Source organism: Medicago truncatula, chromosome 4 (genome assembly GCF_003473485.1).
Source record: "Medicago truncatula cultivar Jemalong A17 chromosome 4, MtrunA17r5.0-ANR, whole genome shotgun sequence".
In the NCBI taxonomy this organism is placed as follows: Eukaryota; Viridiplantae; Streptophyta; class Magnoliopsida; order Fabales; family Fabaceae; genus Medicago; species Medicago truncatula.
The window spans coordinates 2,412,082-2,439,263 of record NC_053045.1 but is presented as its reverse complement, the minus strand read 5'-3'; the positions used below and the strand labels follow the sequence as shown (position 1 = coordinate 2,439,263).

Below are 27,182 nucleotides of genomic sequence, written 5' to 3'. Positions count from 1 at the left end.
CATGTTCCTCGGGACATGCCATACCTATCATATTTCTTCATATTTGAATCTAATAAGCATAAGCATTTTGTTACTGTTTCAGTTTACCTTGTATAATCTGAGTTTTGAAAACTAAAGTTCTTATAATATGAAGAGAATAAGGTTAATATATAATGAAATTAAAAAACATAATGCATCAGATATAAGAAATTAAAGAACATAATGCATCATATATATATGCCATTGTTTTGAAACGAAAATTAGAAGAAGAAAAAAGTAAGGGTGTGTTTGTTATATGGATGAAAAAATAAAGCTTTGGAATGAACTTTCCCAGCAATACAATAATGAAAATTATATTCCTAGGAATTTTTTAAATAGTGTTTGTTTACCATTTTAAACGCTTGGGATTTTTGTCAAAATATAAAATGTTTTTTAATTAAAAAAAAGAAAAGAAAAATCATTAGCTACACTTTTTAGTCATCGTGGGAAGATTAAATGGTAAAATAGGGGTATTAGTTGGTTATATAGTAGAACGTGGGTTTTTACTCAAAAAAAAGAGTAGAATGTGGGTTATCATTTATGGGAATTCAATTTTCCCAACCTTTTTCATGGGAATAAAAATAGCTAAACTTTGGGTAGAATAAATTCCCGGGTATTATTCATTCCTGGATATATCTTTTATGTTCCTTTTTACCAAACACAGTAATGTTTTTTTCCCATTCTCTATTCCTAGGAATGTACTTTTTATCTCCCAAACAAACGCCCCCTAAGAAAAACCGAAAACGACCGCCTTAAGCCAAATCAGCCATGACACTAAAACCAAGGCACTCGAAAAAAACAAACTGATGCAGCAGACGATAGAAACACCGCACAACAGAAGCAAAGTTGCATGAAAGCCTGCTACAGCTGAGCGGAACTAAACCAGATTACTCCAAAGAAAAAGTGAAGCGCGACAAAGGCCAGATGAACAACCTAAAAACAAAAATGCAAGAAGTATACCATTACTATGAGCAACTGTAGGTAATCGCCACTGCATAAATTGTCACCGCGAGCTACTGCCAAAGTGAGCCAATGGAGAAAATTACCAATACGTAAGTTATCACGACGAACAATATGAATTTTAGCTTTTATAATAAGGGATAGTAGCAACATTAACCGAAAGGTCTATGGTACGTCTTCACAACCTTGGAAGACTCCTATAGTTAAAGATTGCTAGACCCATTACAACAAAACTTCTGACATGTAAATGGATGGAAAACTGACAATATAGTGTGGCAAATGTGACCTGCAAACATGAACGAAAAACCTTAGTATGGGCGAACTAATCGACATGAACAAAACTGAGCTAATAAGCAGTAGCTAAATAACCAAACTCCTACAATTAAACTCATTCATCATATGAACCACACAAAGTAGTGTTATAAATGAGATAGTGAGAAGTTGAGTAACTCATTTATCATGTTATAAAGAACTAATACCATTTGCCATTGATCGAAGACCAGGTCCATTGTGTTTGATAGTGAAATTATCTTGATCAAAACTTCAGTCCATAGATGGAAACACAAATAGAAACATATCTATACTTTTCTAGAGATAACAGCGTCCAAAGTCACATAACCGATTAAAGTTTTTTTTTAATTTTTTTTATTTTTATGAAATAAACATAGCATCTTAATAACAAAAACAACATGGCTTACATTATTACCAATTTGATAAGATACAAAAAATTCAATTGAGGAAAAAGTCTGCAATAAACTTAAATTATATTCTTTTATATATAGTGTAAACCATTGTGGCAAAGCCAACATAAAACGCATAAATTGAAAACGCTGACACAACAAATCAGTTTGAAGGAACACATGAACAGAAATATGTGTGAAAAAATGTTGAAATTCATACCTTTTGTGTGTATCATAAGCAACTTTCACATGAAAAAATATTTCACCCAAGCTTATCCCTGTAATTAAATCAGAGAGAAAAAGATTATCTTAAGCAATCGTCACCCGAAATGTAAAGAAGTGAGGTGTCAAGGGTTCGAATCCCTGCCCCTACATAATGTGGACTATGTTATTTAATATAAGATCATTTAACTTGCTTGACTTTGGTGATAAAGTCATCTCGTGTTTGAGTGAGTCCGTCGTTTTCACTTTTAAAATTGCATTATATTTGTCATTATTTGGAAAATGACATTCAATGTCCTTATCCTTGTAATTTTGCCACAACTTGTTCAATTTATTAACAGTTAGTTACCGACAACAACTAATATAATTGGTAATGTTTTTAATTCTTTAGCAAGAGATATACTAACTTTATAAAAGAAGAAAATAACATTATGTCTAGGGTTTATGTAAACAAATGCTTAGCCAAAAAGTTTGCATGTTGGTTTCCTTCCTAGAGGATGCGGTAACTTGTGAAAACTCTCTGCTTAATTAGCTCTTTACTGTTTTCAATCAAAACATCATAAACATGGAATTTCAAGAAGGGATCTTTAAGGAGGTTAATGCAATGAAGAGAATCACAATAGCAAACTGAATCAGTAATTTCCAAATCTTTGGCCAGCGAGCCCCTTGTAGATAATATATAACTCAGCATACAAAATGTTAGTTGAATCTTGAATGAATCCAGCAAAAATCTGGTAAATAAAAATATGCATTATGTGTTAACACTCTAAACATTGTGTGTTAAATGCATTTCGTCCTATATATTATTAATAAAAAAAAATAATAACAAAACAAAAAATAATAATTAGGCAGGCCGAACCAAATGCAACAAAGTTAAGTAAAACGACAGTAGATATACCAAACTTTATATAAGTTTCATTATTTGATTTGATAATTCAATTGATTTACTACCTTCAAAATTTCTCAAATAGCTTCATCATCATTCGTCACCATAAATCCATAATAGTATAATATACATTTCCCTCGTACCCAAACATGAAACTTTCACTCATGATGAAAGTCATGCTATACTATGAAATCTAAATACAAATTCAAATTAGCTTTAATCTGAAACACCAAAAAGCATCCTCAAAATAAAAAAACAAATTTGATCTATGGAAAGGAGTAGATATTTTGTGTTTTATGTATTGCTTCTGTGATTTACGTTTTACTTGTAAGTTTTGCATTTTGGCTAATAAAATGCATAGGGGTGAAAATGAAAGCGATAGGTTGGGGGTGTGAAAATTAAATTCTGCTAGGTTGCAAAAAAAAGAACGAAACAGTTGATGGACTTAAGTTTGGTAATGGTTTGTGCCCTCTTTACGCTTATTTCTATACATATCCCCTTTTAACCAATTATTTCTATATACGCCCCTGCACACAAAAAAATGCCCCCCTACGAGCATGGGCCCTAGGCCACCGCACACCCGCCATATGCCTTGGGCCGACCCTGGGGCCACCGTGCTGATGGCTCTAGAACATCTTAGGTGAACGAGTATGAACCCCAACACGGGCCCCAGTCCGAGCAACATCATATGGAGGAGAAGGCAGAGGTTGAGCACAAGTGATGATGATGATGAGCAGCCGCGGAAAGAGGTGAAGGCAGATATAGAGTAGCTGGATGACTATCCTAGTGGCCCACACGACTTGTCTGTGCTGACCATCTACCATGTTCACTTGGCTACGAGAATGTCCGATGGAGTAGTAAGATTCTACAACTTTAATATTTTGTGTTATGTTTTTTAATATAAATTGAATGTTGTGTTTTTTTTTTAATTAATGTAAACAAATGTTAATTTTCTGTTTTTAATTAATATAAATTGAATGTTGTATTAAGCCATATACTATGTCATATTTTTACTTAAGCAGAACAAATACAATTTTAAGGTTTATCTCCAACCTCTCATTCAATTCCTCACTACACTCTCCAAGCAGGACTACATCGTTTGCAAAATAAGCAATCCTACCTCCCTTTCTTCTCAAGGATTTTTCGCATAATCTCTTTAGGAACTCTATTGTACACCTTCTCCAAATCAATGAAAACTAAGTGCAAGTCTTTTTTTTTTTATCCATTTGATATCGCTACATCACTCGTTGTAGAAAGTAGATCGCTTCCTTGGTCAACCTCCTAGACATAAAATCATATTAGTTACCAGTAACTTGAGTCTTTTATTAGTTTTCGTTTAATCAATTTTTTATATAACTTCATGACATGACTCATAAGTTTTGTCATTCTATAATTTGCACGGTTTCATATAACTTGAGTATTTATCATGTACTCTCTTTGGTCTTCAACATAAGCAAAAAAAAATAAAAAAAATCTTCATGTTAATTGATTAACTGATGTATCTGGTTTGTATTATAAATTAGATACATTACTTATTCAATAAATTTGGAAAATGAATATTTATTTATATTTAAAAACAAATACAATACTATTATTAAAAAATTACCAGATACCTCCAACAATCTTTTATGTTTGATGTTTGTAACAAATTAGCTCTTTATTTTTTTTTTTAATAATGAGTTGATCATTTAGGTCATAAAATATTTACATTGTTATCTATGAAGCCCTGATACGGGTGCAGGTAAGATACGATACGGGTACGCGGATACACGATTTTTTTTAAATTTAGGATACGATACGGTTAGGATACGTTAACAAAAAATTATAATAAACTTATATGTATATAAAATACTTGAAGAAAATCAACATTAATTACTCTTCATTATTGTATTATTATAAAAGTTACAATTTTTTAAAAATTATACATGTGATCAGAATATTTTATTTTAAAGTTTTCTTATAAACCATATTACATTTTCATATGTTGGGATATTGAGAGAAACATCGTTAAAAGAACTCAACACAAATTTTATCTAATGTTGATTAACTGAATTACATCTCTCGCTACGTTCATCCACAAGAAGTATAATTTTAAGTGTTTCATCGAGAAACAATTCTATTGATGAATATCTTAAATTGAGTCCTATACATCTATAATGAATTTTTACAACATTGTCTCAATTTTTATTCTTCATCTTTTTTTAGGATACGTGTCTGTGAAGTATCTTAGAAGTATCATTGTGTATCTGTGGAATATCCCATAAATATCTGATAAAATATTTATTAAAAATTAAAATAATTAATTCCGATACTTCGTGGATACGTATCCGCGAGTATCCTTGGAGTATCGGTATCCGACACGTATCCGGTACGGGTACGTCTCTGTTTTTGAGTATCCGTGCTTCATAGTTGTTACCATGATTTATCCAACTTCGTTAAAAAAAAATTAATTTAACATTAAAATGATAGATTCAAAATGTGTTTATAACATCAAACATGATTACTTACACACATTTTCTATGTTTTGTTACATTATAAATCAAATAACCGATCGATTTCATTTCAAATCAAAACTAAACTAAATAATACAAAATGTGAACCCTAATTTTGGAACAATGACTCCTAAATCTAACCCACCAATTTAGCATTAAACGTCTATATAATGAATTAACGAGTAATGTGTATAACTAAACCCATTTTAGGCTTGGTCTAGTGGTAAAAAGACAGGTCTTGAATTCGAGAGAACTCGGGTTCGAGTTTCGCTAGTGCCTTTGGAGGAAGGTAAATGTAATTACAAGTGTTCGTTGAGCCCGAAAGTCTTCACTGCCTTAGACTGGGGCACCATCCCCTCACCCTAAAAAAATTTCATCAAAAAAAAAAAACCATTTAAATACTCAGAAGTGAATCTATGGTGGATTTTTTTTGTCTATAATATGAATATTTATGATTTTGGGTAAGTATAAGTTTCGTTTTAAGTGCTGTAATTGATTTTGAAAGTATAAAAATGATTTTGACATGTTGCTCTTTAATAGAATCTATTTTTTCTTCATAATCGATTAAACTTGAAGCTTTAATTTGTAAATTTTAATTCTAAAATAGATTTTTAAACATACAAATTTGTAGTTCAATTTGGTTTTACACAAACATATCCAAACACTAATCAATTTACTTTCATCTTATTTTTAATCAAAATAAATTATATAAAATCAATCTATTCAAAATTATTTTTTGTCATCACATAACCAAAATAAAATACATTAAAAAATGATTTTTCTTTTTGACCAAATACATTAAAAATTGTTTATTTATTTTTAGCAATTTATCTATAAATAATAAATGAATTGACTGGAAAAAGAAATGAATTGACTGAAAAGAAGCTTCTGGTCTTATCATAAAAAAAACGGTGATCAAATCAAATTAAAAAAAAAAAGGTACAAACGGTGATATCTAATTGGTCTGTTTCCAAAAGAAGCAAATTTACGGTCTAAGTAAGTTTATCAAACCTCAGATTCGAAATTAAATTTTTTGACAATTTATAAAAGAAGAGAGAGAAAAAGAACCATATCCTAATTTCATCTGTTGTATCTATCTAAACAGCAGTACATTACGCACTGTTTTTGTACTATTGTTTTTCTTGTTTTCAGTTTTCAATCAGAAAAAAGTGTTATTGTTGTTGCAGCTGAAACAGGTTCAACAACACAAATGGAGAAAGAACCGCAACAAAGTGATGTCAAAGATTCTTCTGCTGAAGTCTTGTCTGTTGAACTCTCTGCTCCTCCCAATTGGAAGAAATTGGTCTCTCTCTCTCTCCATTTTTGTTTTGTTTTTTATTTTATGAATTTATAATATATAGTTTTTTTTTCTTGAATATCTTGATTTTTATGCAGCTCAGATTTTTAGGGTTTTTTCATTCAATTTCATTGATTTTTTATTAGGCTTAATACATCGTTCCTTAACTTAATTCCTTTTTTTTTTTAAATGGTCCCCTAACTAAAAAACGTCTTAAATTGGTCCCTTATGTCTTCTTCCGTAATCTCTATTGGTCCTCTCCGTTAGTTTTTAAAATCAAATGTCTGAAGTGAATCATATTTAAAGATGGTCCACCATATGCCTTATTAAATTTTTTAATTTTAACCATTTGATTTATTTCATTAAAAGAGGACCGTTGAATCATGTGGGGTCTATTGTACTTTACTGTGAACCACTCACACCTAATAAAATCGATTCATCTTCTTCTTCCGTCATCTCTTCATGATCTTCAACAACAACTTCATCAATAAAATCCAAAAAATCCCACAAAAATAAAAATAATTATTCCTACTCTTTAATCATCACACAACCATCATTGTCATCTTCATCTATCATCATAAACACCCTCATTCGTCATCGTTAACTCATACCCAAAAGCATAAAACTCAAAGCTGCAAAACTCTTGGTTGAAAAAATTCTTCGATCAATTTGCAACTACATCACTTTTATCTCCAATTCTTTCTCGTTAGGATTCCTCCAAGTGATCTAGGACCCAGTTCTTTTTGGAAATGATTATGGGAGCGGTTTATTAAACTAAAACATAAATTGGTTATTAGGGAGAAGGTAGGCTCTCGAACAACAGGTGTTTTACTGATGGTTATCAAATTGGTTAATTGTAACTCAAAAAAACAATTTCATTATGTACAAAATACATTACTTTACTGGTGAGTGGTGACTGGTTTCTAACATATGATTATCTCCATTTTGCTTAACAAGCATTGTTGTAGCAGCACCGATCAAGCTACAACCGGCGATGTAAATTCCCCTTCAACCATTACATAAACAACAGATTTAGAATAACTGAGAGAAAACGAGACAGAATTTGATTTGAAAGGGGAAAATGAGAAAAAAGGGGTTATCAAGCAGCGCCGAGACACAGATTGAAACGGCGATATCGATTGCGGCAAAGGTGTATGATGAGACCCTAACGAGTGCTGCAACACAAGAGCTTGAATTCGCTGCAATGATTGCAGAGCTAGACATGGTGGTTGTTGCGTAAGGAGAGGATTGGATTGGGATTGGATCTTGGAGATTTTGTGTAGTGGGATAGAAGAGAAGAGAAAGAGGAAAACAATGTCGTTTTTGCTGGTTGAATGTTGATTTTTTTATGGATTTTTTTTTGTTGGTAAATTGTATGAATTTGTATGAATATGAAGAAGTGATAGAAGAAAGAAGATGAAGAAAGGGAAAAAAAATTAAGTGTTGGTGGCTCATTGTTGTACGTAATAGACATGCAATCTGATGGTTGAAATTATATCAAAAATATTAGTCATTAAAAAACTAACAGAGAGGACCAAGAGAGGTAACGGAAGAAGACATAAGGGACCAATTTGAGGCGTTTTTTAGTTAGGGGACCATTATAAGAAAAAGAATTAAGTTAAGGGACTAAACGATGTATTAAGCCTTTTTTATTATTAGCTTTATGTTTATAAGTTGAATTTCTTGATTTCAATTCAACTCAGATTTCCCTAAAAATATAATAATAATTCAGCTCAGATTTTTTTAGTGGTTTTTCATTCAATTTCCTTGATTATTTTTTATGATATGATTTTCCTTGATTTTTTAGTATTAGCTTTAGGATTATAAAATTAATTTCTTGATTTTTATGTTGTTCATATTTTGTAGGGTTTTTATTTTTCTTTCAATGTTCTTGATTTTCATTATTACAATTATTGTTGTTTGTTACTGTGGATTGATTTATGACTTTAATTGTATGAAATTCTGTTAATTAATTATCTCTTTGTAATGTTATGAAGAATTTAGTGGTAGATTTTGTTTCTAGGGTTTACCTAAATGGGGTTTAATTTGCAGAATTTGGTACTAGATTTTGTTTCTAGGGTTTTCTTGAAATTACTTGTAAAAAAAGCAAAATTGGTGCTAGATTTTGTTTCTAGGGTTTGCCTATTTGTGGTTACCTTGAGGAATTTGGTACTAGGTTTCAATTTTAGGGTTTTCTTGAAATTGCTTACCTTATTGTAAAAAAATCAAATTGGTGCTAATAATTTTAAGCAATTAAGTGCTAGCTTTTGTTTCTAGGGTTTTCCTGAAAGGGGTTACCTTGAATTTGTTACTAGGTTTTGATTCTAGGGGCTTCTTGAAATTACTTAACCTATTGTAAAAAAAATTTGGGATTTAAAGGGTTTTCTTGAAATACTTCAGTTGAGATTTTATCAATACTATATATAAAAAAAAACTACCCCTTTCAGTTATTTTGGGCTGGATTTTTCTTTCAAAAAATACCCTTAATTTTCAATATAAATAACACATATAACAAATAGATAAGAATAAATTTAAATATTAAAAAAATGTAACAAACACGATTTGAATATATATATACATATATGTCTGATTTTTTTTTTTTTCCATTATCATTTATAAAATGTAACATACTAGATGAATATATTTATACCTGCCTTTTCATTATCCCTTTTACAGCCTTAAACAACATTTTCTATAACAAAGATTGTTGTTGATGTCATTAAAAAAAAAATGTAGATTATATGTTTTTTGTTATATTGTTGGTGTCATTGAAATAGATAGTCATGATTAGTTGATTTGTTATAACTTCAAAGAAACAAACATTTATATTTTTAGTTTTAATCAAAATTTCATAAAAAAAATCACCGATCATAATTTTCAAACATTAGCGCAATAAAAAGAAAGGAAAGATGGGCACTTGAGTGTCCGTCTTTTCGCTAGTAATTTATAAAGATTTTTTTTGTTCTTGCAAAGTTAATTTTTTTTTTGTTCTTCGTTGGGAATCTAAAATGTTCAACATTGGATAGAAATAGGTTTTAGGTCATACACCAAAATGGCTTAAAGTTTTCTTGAAATGAGTTAAGTTGGGATTTTGAAGTTTTTGTTTTCTTGGGTTCTGCTACCTTATAACGCATTTTTGGTTTCACTATGCAGTTCTTCCCTAAGAAGAAAGGAACACCAAGAAAACCTGAGATCGTTTTCGTTGCTCCAACTGGAGAAGAGATAAGTTCCAAAGCACAATTGAAGAAGTACCTGAAAAATCATTCTGGGGATCCTGATATATCAGAGTTTCATTGGGGAACCGGCGAGACGCCAAGGCGATCAACAAGGATTAGGGAGACTGCCAAAACAACCCCTCCACCTGCACAAGCTGAGCCTCCGAAGAAACGTAGTCGAAAGAAGGAGGACAAGGAAACTGAAACTGAGTCTCCTTCAGAGGAAGTCAAGGAAAAGGGGAAGTCTTCTGCTGAAGAACTGAAAGCTGATCCCAGTGATGCTGATAAGAACGTCAATGCTGAGGAAATTAAGCAAAGTAATGTGGAAGCTGAAACTGTGATAGCTGAGAAGCCTACATTGATGGCCGAACCGGCGAAACGAATTATTGTGCATGCTTTGTCTACTGTTGCTGCTGCAAAACCGCATTTGGAAAAGCCTCAAGTGGAAGACACTTCTATGACTGAACCGGTGAAACAAGTTTCTGAAGAAGCTTTGAATGCAGTTGTCGCTGAAAAACCGCAATTGGAAAATCCTCAAGTGGAAGACACATTGATGGCAGAACCAACAGAAAAACTTCTTGAGGAAGCTTCGGATGCAGCTGTTGCTGAAAAGCCACAATTGGAAAAGCCTCAAGTGGAAGAAATATCAATGGCGGAACCGGCAGAACAACTTCTTGAGAAATCTTTGGATCCTGTTGTTGCTGAAAAACTGTCAGGGGAGGCACCAGTTGAGTTGGAAAAAGAAAACAGAACAGCTGAATTGGAAAAGCCTCAAGTGGAAGAACCATCTCTGGCGGAACCGGTGGAACAACTTTCTGTGGAAGCTTTGGACGCTGTTGTTGCTGAAAAACCCAAAGAGGAAGCACCAGTTGAATTGGAGAAAGAAAATGGTACAGCTGATAGCAGTTATAAGCAAGAGAAATCCGGCGCAGAGGAAAGCGAAGGTGCTGAGAAAGTGAGTCTCAATGTTGAAGATATTATTAATGGTAAGAATGAAATTTCAGCAAGTGATGAATAGCAAACAGTTCAAGGTGATGAACAGGTGAAGAAAATGGTTGATAATGAAAGTGTTATTTGGAGCTTTGCTCAATGAAGTAGCTTAGTATCACTAGTTAATACTTAGTGCTTCTTTTTTTTTTTGTTGCAAAGCTTGGTAGTAAGCTTTTTATATGCACTTTATCAATACTTTGTGCCCTTAACTTTTTTGTGGTGCTGCTATTGAAGTTGTTTTAGCTATTCTGTGACATTCTGGATGGTTTTAGTCTTGTTTTCTGTTTTAACATTTGGGTTTTACTTAGGAGATTAAACTTGTATGCCTCCTAGTCCTAGAGCAGATCTTTTGGTTTTTCATAGTGCATATCTCAATGCAGATTGTAGACTTCTGTCACATTTTTCATGTGAACTATATGAGGAACTGAATTTTATTTTGGTTGAATATGTTGATCTATCTTCGATATGGATTCTCGTTATAAGGTACTCATGTTTGGATGAGCGGCGAGTTTGATAGAATTTCGGTGAGTCACTGATTTTATCAAAAACTACAATTTGGTGTCTCAACTAAACTATGAATTTGTGAAAACTTAGGCATTATGATTATGTGTGGACAAGTTAAACATTGAATACTTTAAAATGATTTTCATATACAAATTAAATGCTTGTGCCCTGGAAAATTCCATATTTTTTATAATTCAACTCATATTTTCATGAAGTATCATTATTGTTCAAACCAGGTTCTTTTAAGAAGAATTGTAATAATTCAATCTCTCATGTGATACACTACTTTTTTTTTTTTTACTGGATATGATACGGTTCCTACACTTGTGATTCCTAATATTCACTAATCTCAATGGAAACAATCAAATATATAGTAGACTATCATTGAACCTATCTTATGTAGTTATATGTTATATTTCTGGAGAAATAAAGTGGGTTGAGAGTGAGGCACGGGGATTGGAGATTTAGAAGAACAAATCTCTCACTAACATTTGTTAATAACAAATTACTATCCCCTTAAATGGTGAGTTGTGAGATGAATATGAGTGTGTATTATCCTCTCCCACTCCAGTAACAAGGACTAACTATCGACCCATATTACATTTAATTGGTTTTAGCTTTGTATTTGTGCAATATTCTTTCCAATTTTTATTCAGGAATTTCGTTTTGAAAATACAAGAATTATGTACATGTATGACTTGGTTGGGTTGAGCAAAATATTTCATTTTGTGTTGGATCAAGATTTGGTTCGGTTGGTAAAGTGATGCAATCATGTTTCGGTGACTGTTTGATCAAGATCGGACGATCCTAATTTAAACTCGGTATTTTAGGGATTATGAAGTAAAAATTAAGTATTTTTCTTCTGGACCGTAATGTCTTGATCACGTGAATGTAGGAAAAAATGACTACTTTAAATCTGATATCTTTTTTATTTACTTTGAAGATGAGTGTAACTCCTAATGACGATTGATTTTTGGCAAGTGTAAATCATCTAATAGGAATAATGAATTCTCTCAACTTTTTCCCTTCATGACTCATGATTCATGATCTATACCATTAAAATTCACTTTTTTCTAAACTATCTTCTCTCTCCTTTTCAATGGATGATGGAGATTTCAATAGACTTTCATGTCACATGAGAGAATTCGTTATCATCTGTTTCAAAGCTTATACATATTCATTTTTCATTTTTATTAACAACAATTAGAAAGCTACTCTATTTTCACTTTTAATTTTTTTTATCAATACTGTATAGTAAATAATGATTTTTTTTTTATTAATTTTTCTATTTATTTTTCCAAGAGCATTTTTTTGTTCAATTGTTCTACATGTCCTTGTGATCTCAACTTCTAAAGTTAAAGAATCTCCTTCATCCACGATGCTACGAAAGGTATTAATAACCCATTTACATATCCTTCATGTCTAGCTTGATGAAAAGGTTGAAAATAACAAGAGTGAAAAGTATAAAAAAGGTATACTTTAAGAATGAGTTAAAGGGTGATGAAAGAAAGAATCTATTCTAAGCTGCTGAAAACACCTCTTTGTTAAATTGCAACATCTTTAGTTTAATGCTAAGAATCTATCATATTTTGAAGAAAAGCTAAGAATCTTTAGTTAGATTATGACAAGAGAAAAAGCTATCTTAACAAATGAAGTTACCTTTATTGATTTACATAATATAGAGGAACATCATCATACTTTCTATCAAGTGGAATATCTTTCTCATTCTTAATATGCTAAGACTTCAACATCAAATGGTTCTCTCTTCCTCGTGTTCATTCTTTCTTTGGCTTCTCATTTTATCAGCAACATTTTCTCTAGGTAGGTACTTTATTGATATTTATAAAATTTTGCTTTGATGTTTCATAGAAAAAGGTACTTATTTGCAATTAAGGACATTTCTGTAATTATACCACTATGGTCAGATGGGTCTTGAATTGTCCGATGTCGCAAAATTCCACACATTCATGCAGTCAATACATCGATAGTTGTTGGATCGAAATCTGATGGTATAGAAAGCAAACAAATTTCAATTTCTTTTAAACTTCAATATATTAAACTTGAAATCTGGACCGTCTGATGTCGATCTAACAATCACTGATGTGCTGACCGAATGAATAAGTGTGACTATTATTTTAGAGTTACATTAATTTCAGATACTAAATTGTTTGACCTTACAATTTTTATATTAAAGTGGTGATTTAGTCAAATAATTCTTCAATGTCATTTTTATGCATTGCTTTGCATGCATGACATGGATTTACTAATCTACCTTCAAATTTTTCTTTGGTGCAGTATTAGGGAACAAAGCATTTACCGGAACATATGGAGTAAACTATGGTAGAGTAGCTGATAATCTACCTCCCCCAGAAAGTGTGGTTACACTTCTCAAAGCTGCAAAAATCAAAAATGTAAGAATCTATGATGTTAATCCTCAAGTCCTAAGTGCCTTCAAAGGATCTGGAATAGGACTTAGTGTTTGTCTTCCGAACGAACTTTTGACAGACATAGGCGTAGGCGAAGATCGCGCCATGAATTGGATTAAAGACAATGTTCAACCATATCTTCCAGGAACAAAAATAGTTGGTATTGCCATTGGAAATGAAATTTTAGGTGGTGGAAATATTGAAGTTTGGGAAGCTTTACTTCCTGCTGCAAAAAATATCTATAGTGCCCTTGATAGACTTGGCCTAGCAAAGCAAATTGAGGTTTCAACTCCACATTCAGAAGCTGTATTTGCCAATTCATATCCACCATCTTCATGTACATTTAGGGATGATATAGTACCTTACATGAAACCTTTACTTGAATTTTTTTCACAAATTGGAACACCTTTTTATATTAATGCATACCCTTTTTTGGCCTATAAAAATGACCCTCAACATATTGACATAAACTATGCTTTATTTAAGAAAAATCCTGGTATTTATGATCCCAAAAGTAAACTACATTATGACAATATGTTTGATGCACAAGTTGATGCTGCTTATTTTGCATTGGAGAAATTTGGGTTTGATAAGATGGAAGTGATTGTTTCTGAGACTGGTTGGGCCTCTCATGGTGATGATAATGAAGCTGGAGCAACTGTGAAAAATGCAAAGACTTATAATAAAAATATGAGAAAGAGGTTACTTAAGAGAAAAGGAACACCTCATAGGCCTAAAATGTTGGTTAGGGTTTATATATTTGCTTTGTTCAATGAGAATTTGAAGCCTGGACCAGGATCAGAAAGACATTTTGGATTATTTAATCATGATGGAAGTATTGCATATGATATTGGATTTACTGGACTTAAACCTTCCTCAGCAACCTCCTCTTTCCTTTCCTTCAAGGTATGTAATCCCTCTTTTCCTTTCTACATGTTTTTTTTTTGGTAGAAAAAGTTTATTTCGATTTATCTGTCTTTTTCAAAGTTTAATGCGATGTTAACTATTGTTTTGTCAATGATAGCCTTAGTTATTTATCGTAGAGAGAAATTTATGACATGAGATATTAAAAATTTGCATAAAGAGATTGCTCTAGTGAAAATATTTTAGTCCGCAAATGAGAACATTTGCGTATGAAAAGACTCTAGTTCAATCCTTATGACGTTTTTTTTAATGTATATAACTTTTTCCATTAGAATCGCATTTTAAAAATTTGAGGGCATGGATATTATTAATTGTAACAAACTATACTTATAGCTCACACTAGCATACTAATCCTTGATTTAAGTTGGTTTTATACTTCTGCATAACTACCATGCTTAAAGATTTCTAACAATTATAAATTGCAGGGTATTGGGTCTTCATACGTGATGGTTTCTTCAAGCTGTATTGGAATTCTTCTTCTTCTTATAGCATTGTAATCATTAAAAAGATTGTAGATACAAGAACTGAATTAACGATTCTTTGAACCTGTAACAATTTTCTAAATACATTGAATGTATGGAAATTTCAAAGCAAATTGTTGGATATCTCATTGTATAGCTTTTGTTTTTTTTTTTTTTTATTCCTCACTAATTTGTTTTCTTACATAACCTCCATAACTTGTTAACACTAAAAATTGTAATATTGGCTCAATTTGTGTCAAGCATTATTTGCTGGAGAAATTAGTGAAATACTAGCTTTTAATAAGATCACTCTTCAAAAATAAAAAGTAAGATCACTCGGTGTATTTTTGATGAACCAGTATGTTTAGCATACCTACTGTGATACCAAAAAACATAAGCTAAAAAGGTGGGTCAAACTTATACTAAGTGCATTCACTGAAAAACTGTTTTTATGAAGTTTTTTTTTTAATAAAAGAAAAAATCATTGAATTAAAAGAACACTTACAAATATATAACAGATAAGAAAGCATTTCATTCATAGTAAAATACTACAGAATATTTGATACATTATACAAGATATAGGAGCTAGTGTAAGAATATGATGCTCTATTACTTGTGAGCGACACTATTTACTCGCCTCAAAATACACTACAATAGATCCCCTACACAAAGTCAGAAATATTGAACAGATCTCTACACTGTGATACAATGTCGACAAACTTGTTGTGGTTAATAGATGAAGAGGAGGATCTTGTGTCTGTTTCAAACATGAAATCATAAAAGATGGATGAAATTGTGTCAAATGGAGCACCCAACTTTCTCAAATACAGCACCAACTTTATCCTCATTCTCCCTAAATGGAGCTTCCAACTTTCTCAAATGAGAGGCAAAAGAAATATTGAAACCTTATGCATACTTATGAGCAGTGTACCTAATTTTTCATTGGAATGACTCTTCTTGCTTAAACTTTTGGGTTACTGTAGTTGCCCTTTTGTTTGTTTAATTGAAGGGAGAGTTGCCCCAAATAACAATGTTTGCTCTAAACACCATTTATATATCATTATTTCTTGTGAAATATATGGTGAGACGCATATAAGCTCATCGGGTAGAGCAACTTGTGGTCTCTATCTTAATTTCTACATATATAAAAAACACTTACCAAATCATATGGACTTTCCCAAACATCGAATCAAACAAGCACATCCGATAGCATTAAGTTCAATATAAAACTTAGACATCTCTTCGTAAAATTTCATTTTTCATATCCATATCGCATTCACTCCTATATATGTTTCCAACTATTTTGTTTGTAATGCTCATATTATTTTATATCCTTGAATAGAATTTCAAATTCTTCAACTACTCAAACATCCGCACACATATTCAATAATGTATTATACATAATAAAATTCATAGATCAAACGTTTCCTATAATTACTTTCCACAAAGTCAATCATTTTAATGTTTTTATTGTCTAACTATGGTAGAACTTTTTTTTTTTTTTTGAAAGATCTATGGTAAAACTCTTCATCAATGGTTTTCACATTGCATTATCAATGCTAGATTCAAACCTAGGACAATAGATCTAAACTATTTCATGTACTTGTTTGCTAGCACTAATGAGAATATACTGTATAAAGAAACAACTAAAAAGTCGATTTAATCTGAAAGATACATTAAAGAAATTGCAATGAAACAATCTCTTTTACTAAATTAACATCTCAACAAAGATTTAATTTTTCAAGACAGTGAAAACAAATGAGGTTTTGACTCATCCACGGAGTTTCATGACTTTTTTCTCACTAAAAATCAATTGGTAGAAATTGAAATTTGTTAAAATTTAATAGCCACAAATAAATAATTCTAACACAACAATATTGAACATGTATTTTACCACATAATAATCATCTACTAGTGAAAGTAGTGAGCACTAATAACATTTGGGCACAAATGAAGCATTAACATATAAAAAAGGAGATAAAAATAAAATGTATACAAATTTATTTTACTTAAAAAAATACAAATATAAAATTTGATAGTGTATCCGTATAAAAAATATGATTATTATTTCTTTTTGAAAAATTTATGAAGGTATTTTTTTTAGCACCTGACTATATATTTGATAAAGTGGAGGAAGAAAATACCAAGAAAACAATATAGTGTAAACATTTTTGCAAAAATATTTATATATAAGAACCATTGAAATTCTATGGAGTTTATTCATCATGAATTTTATGTTTGTTAATGTTAAGATCTTACGATCTTCCTTAAAATAAATGTAAAGATCATGATGTTCGAAATGTTAAGATCATGATGTTTGATTTTTACAACTGTTTAGTTAGTTATTTTTTCTATTCAATTTGTATTGTTGTTGCAAATTATAGTTGAAAAACTTATATGATAAGAAGTGAAGTATTACATGTTTCAAACTGAACCCATCATATCAAATACTCTTGCAACTTTTTATGCATATATCATGTGTGTGCATTGTTGAAATCACAATACAACATGGTATGATTTAATCGAATGTGTGTCTAATCAACTTTGATTTACCATTAATATCTCTATACTTGTCATTGTGTTATATATGGGTGCGCAAATTATATGATGTGAAATTGTATCTATGAGATATATTATGTGCAAATTTGAAATTGTATCTATACTTTTTTTTTTATTGAATCGGCATATATATATATATATATATATATATATATATATATATATATATATATATATATATATATATTAAACACCACGCACCAGAAGTGCAAAGTGGCTTCAAAGAGACTTACAAACTAGCAAACTGATCAAAATAAACCAGTTGCAAACAAAGCTAGCGCAGCACCGAAAAACCACAAGGAGAGGGCTACAGCCTAAAAACAAGAAGAGAAGAGACCACACAAACCACTATAGCATATCCAAAAAAGACGGCATCTTTCATCTTCTATTTAGGCATTCCCTAGGGTTCTAAGTCCATTCATAGAAGAGGAACGATGCTTTCTTTAATCTACTCAATGACCACACCCAAGAAACCGCTTTAATCTCATCCACTAAATTATCAACACCCTTCACTTTATTGTTGAAAATCCTTTCATTGCTTTCTTTCCAAATTAACCAAATTGTGACATGCCAAATCAACAAAAAAACCTTTCCTATGCCTTCTAAAAACAACCTCATTATTCTAACAATCAAATTGCACAAACAAATTATGAGGAGTGATAAAATTGATTCCGAGCCAATTTAAAATCCGACGCCAAATTTGTGAGGAGACATCACAATGTAAAAAGAGGTGAGTAGGCGTCTCGGCACTCCTTCCACACAAAGCACAAAGCAAGGAAGCTCCCAGATCGAGTATATGACGGAATGCAAGATTATCCCTTGTTGGAATACGCCCAAGGAGAAGAGACCAAGAGAACACCACTACTTTGGATGGAGTCGGACTCTTCCAAAGCAAGGAGAAAACCCCCTCATTGGTCGCACCCACATCATTTTCCAGAAGGAAAATATTTTCCAAAATGAAATAAGTAGATTTGACCGAAAATATGCCTTCCTCCTCCGGAATCCAAACCCACTTATCCTCCTCCCCACCAGAAGCAACTCCCTCCAACAAAGCCATCAAATTGTTGATAAGATTAAGCTCCCATATAAACGGTTGCCTCCTCCACATAAGGATACAATCACGCCCCCCTTCTTGAGCCACCACCACTTCCCCCACCTTAGCTTCCTTTTGGTTTGATATAGAAAATAATCTAGGAAAAGACAAGTAGTGATGAGCTTCCCCTACCCATCTATCTTTCCAAAAGCTAGTGTTGTTCCCACTTCCTACATTCCTCCTCACCCTATTAGTGAACCAATAACCATCAACACCCTCCTCTAATGACCTTAAATTTCGCCACCAAAGTGAAGTAAATCTCGGCCATCTATTCACCTCTCCAAAAACCAAACCGCCAACATGATTCCCATATTTATCAACCAAAACCCTTTTCCAAAGAGGTTGATCTTCTTGGAGTAATCTCCATTTCCATTTAGCCAAAAGACTCAAATTGACCAACTTCACATCTCTAACTCCTAGGCCACCCTTATTTCTAGGATGATACACCTTACTCCATTTTACCCAACAAACTCTCCGCCCTCCACCCACCCCTCCCCAAAGAAATTCTCTTTGGATCCGGATAACCAACTTAAGCACCTTAGCTGAAATCTTCATGAGGGATAAATAGAATATAGGTATAGCATTTAAAACGGAATTCAAGAGAACAATTCGACCTCCAAGGCTCACGTACTTATTCCCCCAAGAGTTAAGTCTTTTCTTCAATTGCTCCAACAAAGGCTCCCATGTAGACAACTTTCTAGAATTAGCTCCTACCGGCAACCCCAAATATTTGAAAGGAATGGATCCCTCACTACAATGTAAAAAATGACACGCTGCTTCCATAAAATCTCTAATAACATTGATGCCATCAACGAACTTTTGTGATAATTGATTTTCAACCCCGACGATAAATCCCACTGTCACTTCCTCCATGCCGAATTCATCAAAAAATGAATGAATGAATATGGGTTTAACTAATAAATTCTTCATCTAACTTAGTCAATCAGTCATTCCTTTTGATTTGCTCTATTTGTCTTCCCAATCTTCTTGTCAAAGAGTAGTTTCGTACTTGCTCCCTTACAACGCATAAACAAAAATATACCTTAATAGAACTGCACAAATTTAAAAAAAAAAAAAAAAAAAAGCAATAAGAATTTGCTCCTTTTTTGTCTTCAGATTTTATAAAAATAAAAAGACAATAAAAATCAAAAGAGAAATTAAAGTAAATAAAATAAGAGAAATCATAGTCGAAACCATAGTTGTCTTGTTGAAATTAATCAGTAATCCCCAACAACGACGCCAAAAACTTGATGTTTGATGTCGCAAGTGTACTATACTCTTATCAAGTAAAAATAATAATACATTTTTTTTTTAAGAGAATAACAATACATTTGTTTTCACATGGATTGTGAAATTTATACTTAACAATTACGATTCAAATCAACATGTGTAAATTGGGGGGTTGTGCAGGTGATGTTCAATTCACTTCTCTTTTGCTACTTGATAACCTTGTCCATAGCCTAAATATAGAAGATTATAAGGAGTATTATTTTTAAGGGTTAAGTTAATATTTGGTCCCTATAAATGTCTCAAATTTTGTTTTTCGTCACTAAAAAAATTCAACAATTTTTGGTTCCCAAATATTTTCCGTCACAGCTTTTTGTTCTTATTTTTTCGTCAACTCATGTATATCCTCACATTATTGAATTAATTTTAAAAATGTATTTAGAATATTATAACAATTTCTTTCATAAAAGTTCATGATTTCGTCCATTTTGCTAACTCAAGCTAAACTCTAGAGAAAATTGGATACTCAAAATAAGTGACTTTTTTTTTTTTTTTTAAGGGTGATTCAAAATAAGTGACTTGTTGATTCAATCTCCAAAAATCTCACCTTTAGCAAGACTGTCCTTGGTTGAGATTCTATTTTGTAGCCACCATATACCAATGGCACTATCTTTCAATGAAGTAGGTTGATGTCACACCATTGTGTTAAACTTATCCCCTCCACGCCTATTTACAAGAGAAAGTTGACTTTTTAGATACATTCAATAATGTATGTATCTAGTCATGAACCTAAACCAAATACATAAATTATTTAATGTATCTAAAAAGTAAATTGTCTCTTGTAAATAGGACCAGAAGGAGTATTTGTACAACCATTATATGCCAATTTTTAGATAACTCACTTTTATATTTACTTTGTATTCTTTTTCAAAAGAAAAAGAATAGTTGTACACATATCATTATTTTTAAAACATTAAACACTAATCTTATCGAATGACACCTAAATGATTCCTCACTCAAAGCTACTGTTTCATCTTCATTTTCTTTAAGTTTAACCCCATTCCCAACTCACCAACACACTATATTAAATAAAAGTGGATATATTCTTACTTAATAAACAAGCTTATTTTTTAAAAAAGTGACTTTTCATAAAAAAAAAAAAACACTTTGTGATCTAAGTCAGCCCAACCTTGAGCAATGGTGACTAACTACGTACCTAAAAGAATTTAGTTGTATAATTTTGATGAAAATCACATGGATTAATTAAAATATAAATTTGAAATTAGTACTAGTTGATGTGGGTTCCCTAGAACGAGACCACCACCATATTGTATGCATCTCAGGCACCTCAAAGAGAAAACAATCTGAATTGTTTGATCGGTATTTTTTACCTGAAAAAGTATATGAAAACACATGTCATGATTTTACATCAAAAAAGAAAAAGACTAACAATCTAATAATGCTGCATCATTGCTACTCGACATTGCATCTTCAATTAAAAAAAAAACAACTGAAATTTCATATAATTATGTTTAATCCTTAATGATAATGATTACAAAATAGTTAGCATGTCATCTTTTACATGTTCTTTGACATATCATCTAAATACAAGATAATTCAAATTGTAACTTTCTTGTGGAGATGAATTCGGATTGATGCAGTCTACAGTTCTCGCATTCATACAATCAGTATTTTAGTGATAATTTGATCAAACTTGAACGGTCTAAATTTTAAAGTAAATGTTTAATTTAAAAGACCAATCAAAATATGTTTTAAAATTTAAACCGCTCAATCTTGATCAGATGATCATCGATATATCACTTATTATAATGTAGGGATTATCGATTAATTGACGAATTAGTGTACAAAATAGCCATGCCAAATATAGTGTATTTGAAGCATGTATGGCTTGAAATTTGAAAGGTATAGTAAATTTACACCATTAACCATTTTATTAATGTCATTCATACAACAAAGGAAGCACAAATTAAAAAAAGGGACAAATCTCAAAATAGAACAAACGAAGAAGCAATTCATCAATCTTCTGTAGTAGGGTGCACCGAGGTTTCAATGGTTCCATTATCAAAGAAATTCTCACCATTGATTTGATCAAGTACCAAAACCAATCCCATGGCAAAGGACACATCAAAATCAGGTTGAACACAAAGCATGAACACTTCTTTCCCAAGCATAACACTAGTGGTGGGGTCCACTTTACGACGAATCTCAGCCACTAATTTCTTTGTGGCATTAAAAATCTTACAGCATCTTTGTGGGAAACACCCTTCAATGAGGTACTCCACACCTGGGTTATCGTGTACCTCCACTGTTATGGTCATTCTTGACCGTGCGATTATTGATGATCTTTTCACATTGAAGATTGGTTTATCACCGTCTTTTCTCTCTCCTTTGAATCCTTCCCATCTTTGATGAAGACTTGGTTTCTGTTTGAAAATAACAACAATCAATGTTAACTCATCATCAATAGTAATGTGAATTAAAAATAGTATATACAAGTTTTAAAAATAATGTACTTTTATTTTGACGAATAAAGTACCTTTCAAAAAGTAAGATTAACAAAAAATAATATTCCTTTGACTGAAATCAAGGTGAATTTCAACAAAAAATAAGTTAAGATGATTTTAAATAATAATATAAAATATTTTTGTAAATAATATTACTTTTATTTTTGCACCTTGATTTTAAATAATAATAATAATATGAAATATTTTTATTTTCACAAAAACATTATAATATATGTACGATAATTGTCTAATAATTAGTTTGCAAAAAAAAATAACAAATTAATATAATTACTTATTCATTAAATATATTTTTAGTGTGGAAAAATCTTGAAAAAGAGTGATTAAGGTAGGGTATGTTTGATTTGCAATTGGGAGCTCTCAAACTGTTCACGCAACTAAACGGTTCTAAGATAGGGAAATCTTGGGGTCCCAAAGATTTTTTTTTGTGTGAGTATGGTATCTTTGTGTTCAATTGCAGAGAGTAATTCTCAAGCAACATAAGATCGTAATAGATAACAAAATATTTTTTTAAAATGCTCAGGGTTGCTGCATTCCAACACTAGATTTAAACTCATAATTATCGATTAAATTGAAAGAGATCTATTAACTTCTCATCTAAGTGTTCTTATAGTTGAGAGATATAATTTTAGATCTTACATCCCAAATCCAATTGTATATTCATCAAGAAATTAAATAAATATGTTATTGGATTTTTAGTTTGATCTGAATGTAAAGGAAAGTACATTTGCAGTCTCAACTTACAAATTTTGGAAACTTCAAACAAAATATATTTAACAAAAACAAAAACTTCAATCCGAGAACAAAATATATCTTCTGATTTAATCAAAGATCTAGGTTTGAATATGGAAATACATCAATATTAAATCTAACAATGAAGAGTTTTGTCATACATTTCAGATTTACACAACGACTCATCCATTGGTCACGTTGCACGGAAACGATATCCAATTGAAGAAAAAAAAAACAAAAACTTCTAGCCAAATAATTATAATTAAACTCTAATTTTAATTATGTCTTTTCAAACAAATTGATAGCTAGTTAATTCAAACAAAGACTTTACAACTAACAAAATCTGAATCGGTGAGTAGACTCAGTGAGTGAACTCAGAAACAGAAAAAGAAAACTCAATTACAGAACACTAAAAGAAACACAGAAGAATGATTCTAGTACATACCTTTCTACGCAAGGTGAGAAGAGAACGACCATGTGTGTTCATAAGAACAAGTTCTTCCTTATCACGTGTGTTTGGTCCATACGAGTCAAACCGGAAAACGAGTTGTCCCTTACAATCATACACAACAAACCCATCACCACTGAAAAACCTAGATGTTTTCAGAACTGTAAGGTTGGTTTCTTCTTTGTATACATACTCATCTTGAATAACTAACTCTTCGTTGTTCATTCTCTTTAAGGGTTATTGAAATATGTGTGAAGAGATGAATGAGTTAAAGGTATATGAGTTGAATGAATTAGAGTAAAGTTATAGTGTGACACACCTTAAATAGAGAAGAACTTTTAAGATATGCTTTTTATTTTGTGCTGTAAAGGGTTGTCTTATTTTGTATTAGAAACGTGTTTTTGTGCTAAATGGAAAAAGAATATTTATTGAGCTGGGAAAATATTGTAAAGGAGGGTGGAGAGATATTTCATCAAGACCGCTGCTTTTATATACAATACAACACGCTCATCAAACAAACCAAACATCTTTCATAAAAGACAAAATCGCAAAGGTTTACATCCAAAGCAGATGAAACTTTGAAGCGCGGTGTGGCGTACTTGATAGTCAAACAAAATATTAGGTAATCTTAAATTTTATAAATGATAAAATCGTGAAGGACTTGCATCTAAATCGGACAATATATAAGACCACGATGTGGCGTACTTGAAGGTGAAACATAACATTAGGTAATATGAAATTTTATAAATGACAATGGTGTGAATTTTATGAAGGGGTTATACTTAAAAGCGAGCAATACCTCATAACACGATGTGACGTACTTGACACTGCTAAAAAAACAAAAATTAGTGAGGGATATTTAGTGAGGGAAAACATGAAATCCCTCTCTAATTCCGTCACTAAATTTTGCGATCAAGGAATTTGTGAGGAATTTCATTTTTTCCGTCACTAATTTCCCTCGCTAATTTTTGTTTTTTCTAGTAGTGTGAGGGTGAAATGAAATATTAGGTAATTTAAAATTTGATTGGATACCGATACGACAAAACTCAAGTCAAAATTTAATTTAATTTTTAAATAAATTAATAAATAAAAATATGATATAACATTAAATAATTGAATGTTGGGTTCTTATCCAACCAAATTTCATGAGTAACATTTTGTTTACCTTTATTTATATAAAAAGTTATTATCTAACTTATTCTACGTTAAAGAGGAGTAGAGATTCTCTTCATTGATCAAATTAAATAGAATATACAATTTAGAGAGATATACACACAAAAATAATAGTAAATATTTCCACTAAATGGTTCTCACCTGCATTAATTATTTTATACTTATTTCAAGATTTTTTATGTCTTTATCTTTTCAAATGGAGGAATTGGAGAAAATAAGTTATATCTTTTTAGTAAAATTTTCAATGGTAATAATTTCTTTTTTTTGTATCCTTAACCAGTATCCGGGGGCACCGATTAACATGACCCATATTTTTTTTTTGGTCAAGTAGCCTTGGTTATACCTCACACATATAATATGTGGAGAAGTGGGGTGTCCGGGGTTCAAACATCGATCCCTGCATATAATATGCAATATCTATACCAAGAGACATCGTTTAAATATCATATAAAATGGTTATTAAATGGTCACTAGTGTGACCGACTCATCTTTACTAATACTAATTTTTCTTCTCCATATTTTTCTTAAAAAAAAGAAGGAAAAATGGCAAAACTCTTATCATATGACAAATCGATGCTAGAAAACTAAAAACTAAAAATAAAAAATTGTTATGCATTATTCAAAGATCGAACCATAATCAAAAGGTTTAAACTGTCACTCATGTCACATTGTACTAGTATACTTTTTTTTTTTTTTAGGAAGTCTTAATGATTTGTGTGTCCATCATTATTTTTCTCCTTTGTTATTTATAATTAATTTTTCTGAATGATGTTATTTATATTTATTAAATATTAGTATTATTTTGTATAGAAAGAAACACGTGAATTTAAAAAAATGCAATCTTATGGTATTCAATTTGTGGAAACAAAAAGAATCATTTATACGGTTCCAGTTGTTGTTTGTCGTATTAAATCAATAATTATTTTTTAAAAGATATCTGCCTGATCTTTTGGTGATTTTTTATGTAGTTATTGAACATGCTGGGTTGTTTGTGGTGAATGTTATTTGTGTAACCAGTTGCATTGCAATGTCCGGCGGAACACCGGTTGGGGCAGGTGGTTTAAATTTGTGTTAATTTTGGATGATGATGAAGAAGATAATATTTTGCGTTTTTTTTTTTAGTTTTTTTTTTTTTTTTGAGTTTAATGATGAAGTTTATTAATTTTTTTAGGTTTGGTTATGAAGATGATGTTTTTTCTAGGTTTGAGGATGAAAGAGAAAAATGAATGTTAATATTTTTGAAAAAAAGTTAATATAATGGATTTATTTGGCTGACGAGTAAATTTATGGGACCATGTTAGAACGAAAATTAATAAGGGGGCCAATATGAAATCTCATAATTAGTTAGAGACCATTTATATAATTAAGTTAAATTTAACATTGTTGCATTCTTATGAATTTAAACTAATAATTTCTTGTTAAACTGAAAGATATCAATTAACGTCTTGTCCAAGTGTTCTTGGCGGTCCATATTTATTTTCTTCTTTTATTTCTACATGAGGATAAGTACAATTCAAAAAGGAATTTTTATATTTCTTATCCTACAAAGAATTATTTGGTTAATGAGCTCTAACAAAGAATGAATCATTCAGAAGAACCTGAATTCGATTTTTTGGTGGAATAGTTTTTTGTTAGACTATACTTACTTCACAACTGAACTCCAGATTATCCGAACTTCCTTCCCATAAAACCATAGGAATTACATAAAAAAAAAAATTGGTTATTTCGGGTTAGTCTTCATTTTACTTAAGAGTTTTGAATTCACATTATCTATTTAAATGATTGAGAATTTGAGACAAGTTTGAGAGAAGAAAAACCTTAAATTTAGGTTAAGATATACTAGGTGTTTTTTTTTTTTTTTTTTTATAAATTTAAATGGTTTTCTAATGATTATATGGTAGAAATATGTCTGATATGATTTGAGGTTATCGAAGAAAAAGATTACTAAATAGATTCTTTTGATAGAAAATCGGATGTTTGATTTAGAAGAAATGTGGTGATTTGCATAATGTATTCTAAATTCAAAGGTTTAAAATGGTTGAAACTTTAAAATATTTCAGTGTAGATGGATGTTGATTATAATAAAAAATAAAATGGAATCGAATCAAATAAATAAACTCTACTAATAAATACATATAATACAAAAATTGACCATGTTTTTTAAATGAAAATCGATTCATGAGTAGATATATAAATTCTAACAATATTATACACATAAATCTACGTATACATGAATTTGATATTCAGATGCCTATCTTGACAAGATACGCCCTTATTATTAAGGAGTAAGGACCCATCATCCTCATGGGATATCTTAAAGCAGAGATATATG

The 27,182-nt window shown here is 31.1% G+C and overlaps 3 protein-coding genes across 3 annotated transcripts; 2 read left to right on the top strand and 1 right to left on the bottom strand.

The window, feature by feature from the left end:
* Positions 1-6,363: 6,363 nt before the first annotated feature.
* LOC11433938 (methyl-CpG-binding domain-containing protein 11) lies at positions 6,364-11,167 on the top strand. The gene is made up of 2 exons (XM_003604332.3): positions 6,364-6,561; positions 9,709-11,167. Exons 1-2 carry the CDS (start codon positions 6,469-6,471, stop codon positions 10,786-10,788), a joined length of 1,173 nt encoding a protein of 390 aa, XP_003604380.2. The 5' UTR covers positions 6,364-6,468; the 3' UTR covers positions 10,789-11,167.
* A 1,770-nt stretch (positions 11,168-12,937) lies between these two features.
* Positions 12,938-15,231, top strand: LOC11420505 (glucan endo-1,3-beta-glucosidase 14). Its single transcript, XM_003604331.4, has 3 exons — positions 12,938-13,085; positions 13,560-14,596; positions 15,040-15,231. Exons 1-3 carry the CDS (start codon positions 12,998-13,000, stop codon positions 15,109-15,111), a joined length of 1,197 nt encoding a protein of 398 aa, XP_003604379.2. The 5' UTR covers positions 12,938-12,997; the 3' UTR covers positions 15,112-15,231.
* Positions 15,232-21,775: 6,544 nt separating this feature from the next.
* On the bottom strand, positions 21,776-24,148 carry LOC11424778 (protein LURP-one-related 5). Its single transcript, XM_003604330.4, has 2 exons — positions 23,675-24,148; positions 21,776-22,398 (listed from the first exon to the last, which is right to left on the bottom strand). Exons 1-2 carry the CDS (start codon positions 23,900-23,902, stop codon positions 21,991-21,993), a joined length of 636 nt encoding a protein of 211 aa, XP_003604378.1. The 5' UTR covers positions 23,903-24,148; the 3' UTR covers positions 21,776-21,990.
* Between the last annotated feature and the right edge of the window lie 3,034 nt (positions 24,149-27,182).

What these genes read in the sequence shown, in the direction of transcription:
- LOC11433938 (XM_003604332.3), top strand. Translation starts at nt 6,469, where the DNA reads ATGGAGAAAGAACCGCAACAAAGTGATGTCAAAGATTCTTCTGCTGAA. An exon ending in CTCCCAATTGGAAGAAATTG is followed by an intron (nt 6,562 to 9,708) that starts GTCTCTCTCTCT and finishes TTCACTATGCAG; the next exon opens with TTCTTCCCTAAGAAGAAAGG.
- LOC11420505 (XM_003604331.4), top strand. Translation starts at nt 12,998, where the DNA reads ATGCTAAGACTTCAACATCAAATGGTTCTCTCTTCCTCGTGTTCATTC. An exon ending in ATCAGCAACATTTTCTCTAG is followed by an intron (nt 13,086 to 13,559) that starts GTAGGTACTTTA and finishes TCTTTGGTGCAG; the next exon opens with TATTAGGGAACAAAGCATTT. An exon ending in CCTCTTTCCTTTCCTTCAAG is followed by an intron (nt 14,597 to 15,039) that starts GTATGTAATCCC and finishes TATAAATTGCAG; the next exon opens with GGTATTGGGTCTTCATACGT.
- LOC11424778 (XM_003604330.4), bottom strand. Translation starts at nt 23,902, where the DNA reads ATGAACAACGAAGAGTTAGTTATTCAAGATGAGTATGTATACAAAGAA. An exon ending in TTCTCACCTTGCGTAGAAAG is followed by an intron (nt 22,399 to 23,674) that starts GTATGTACTAGA and finishes ATTTTCAAACAG; the next exon opens with AAACCAAGTCTTCATCAAAG.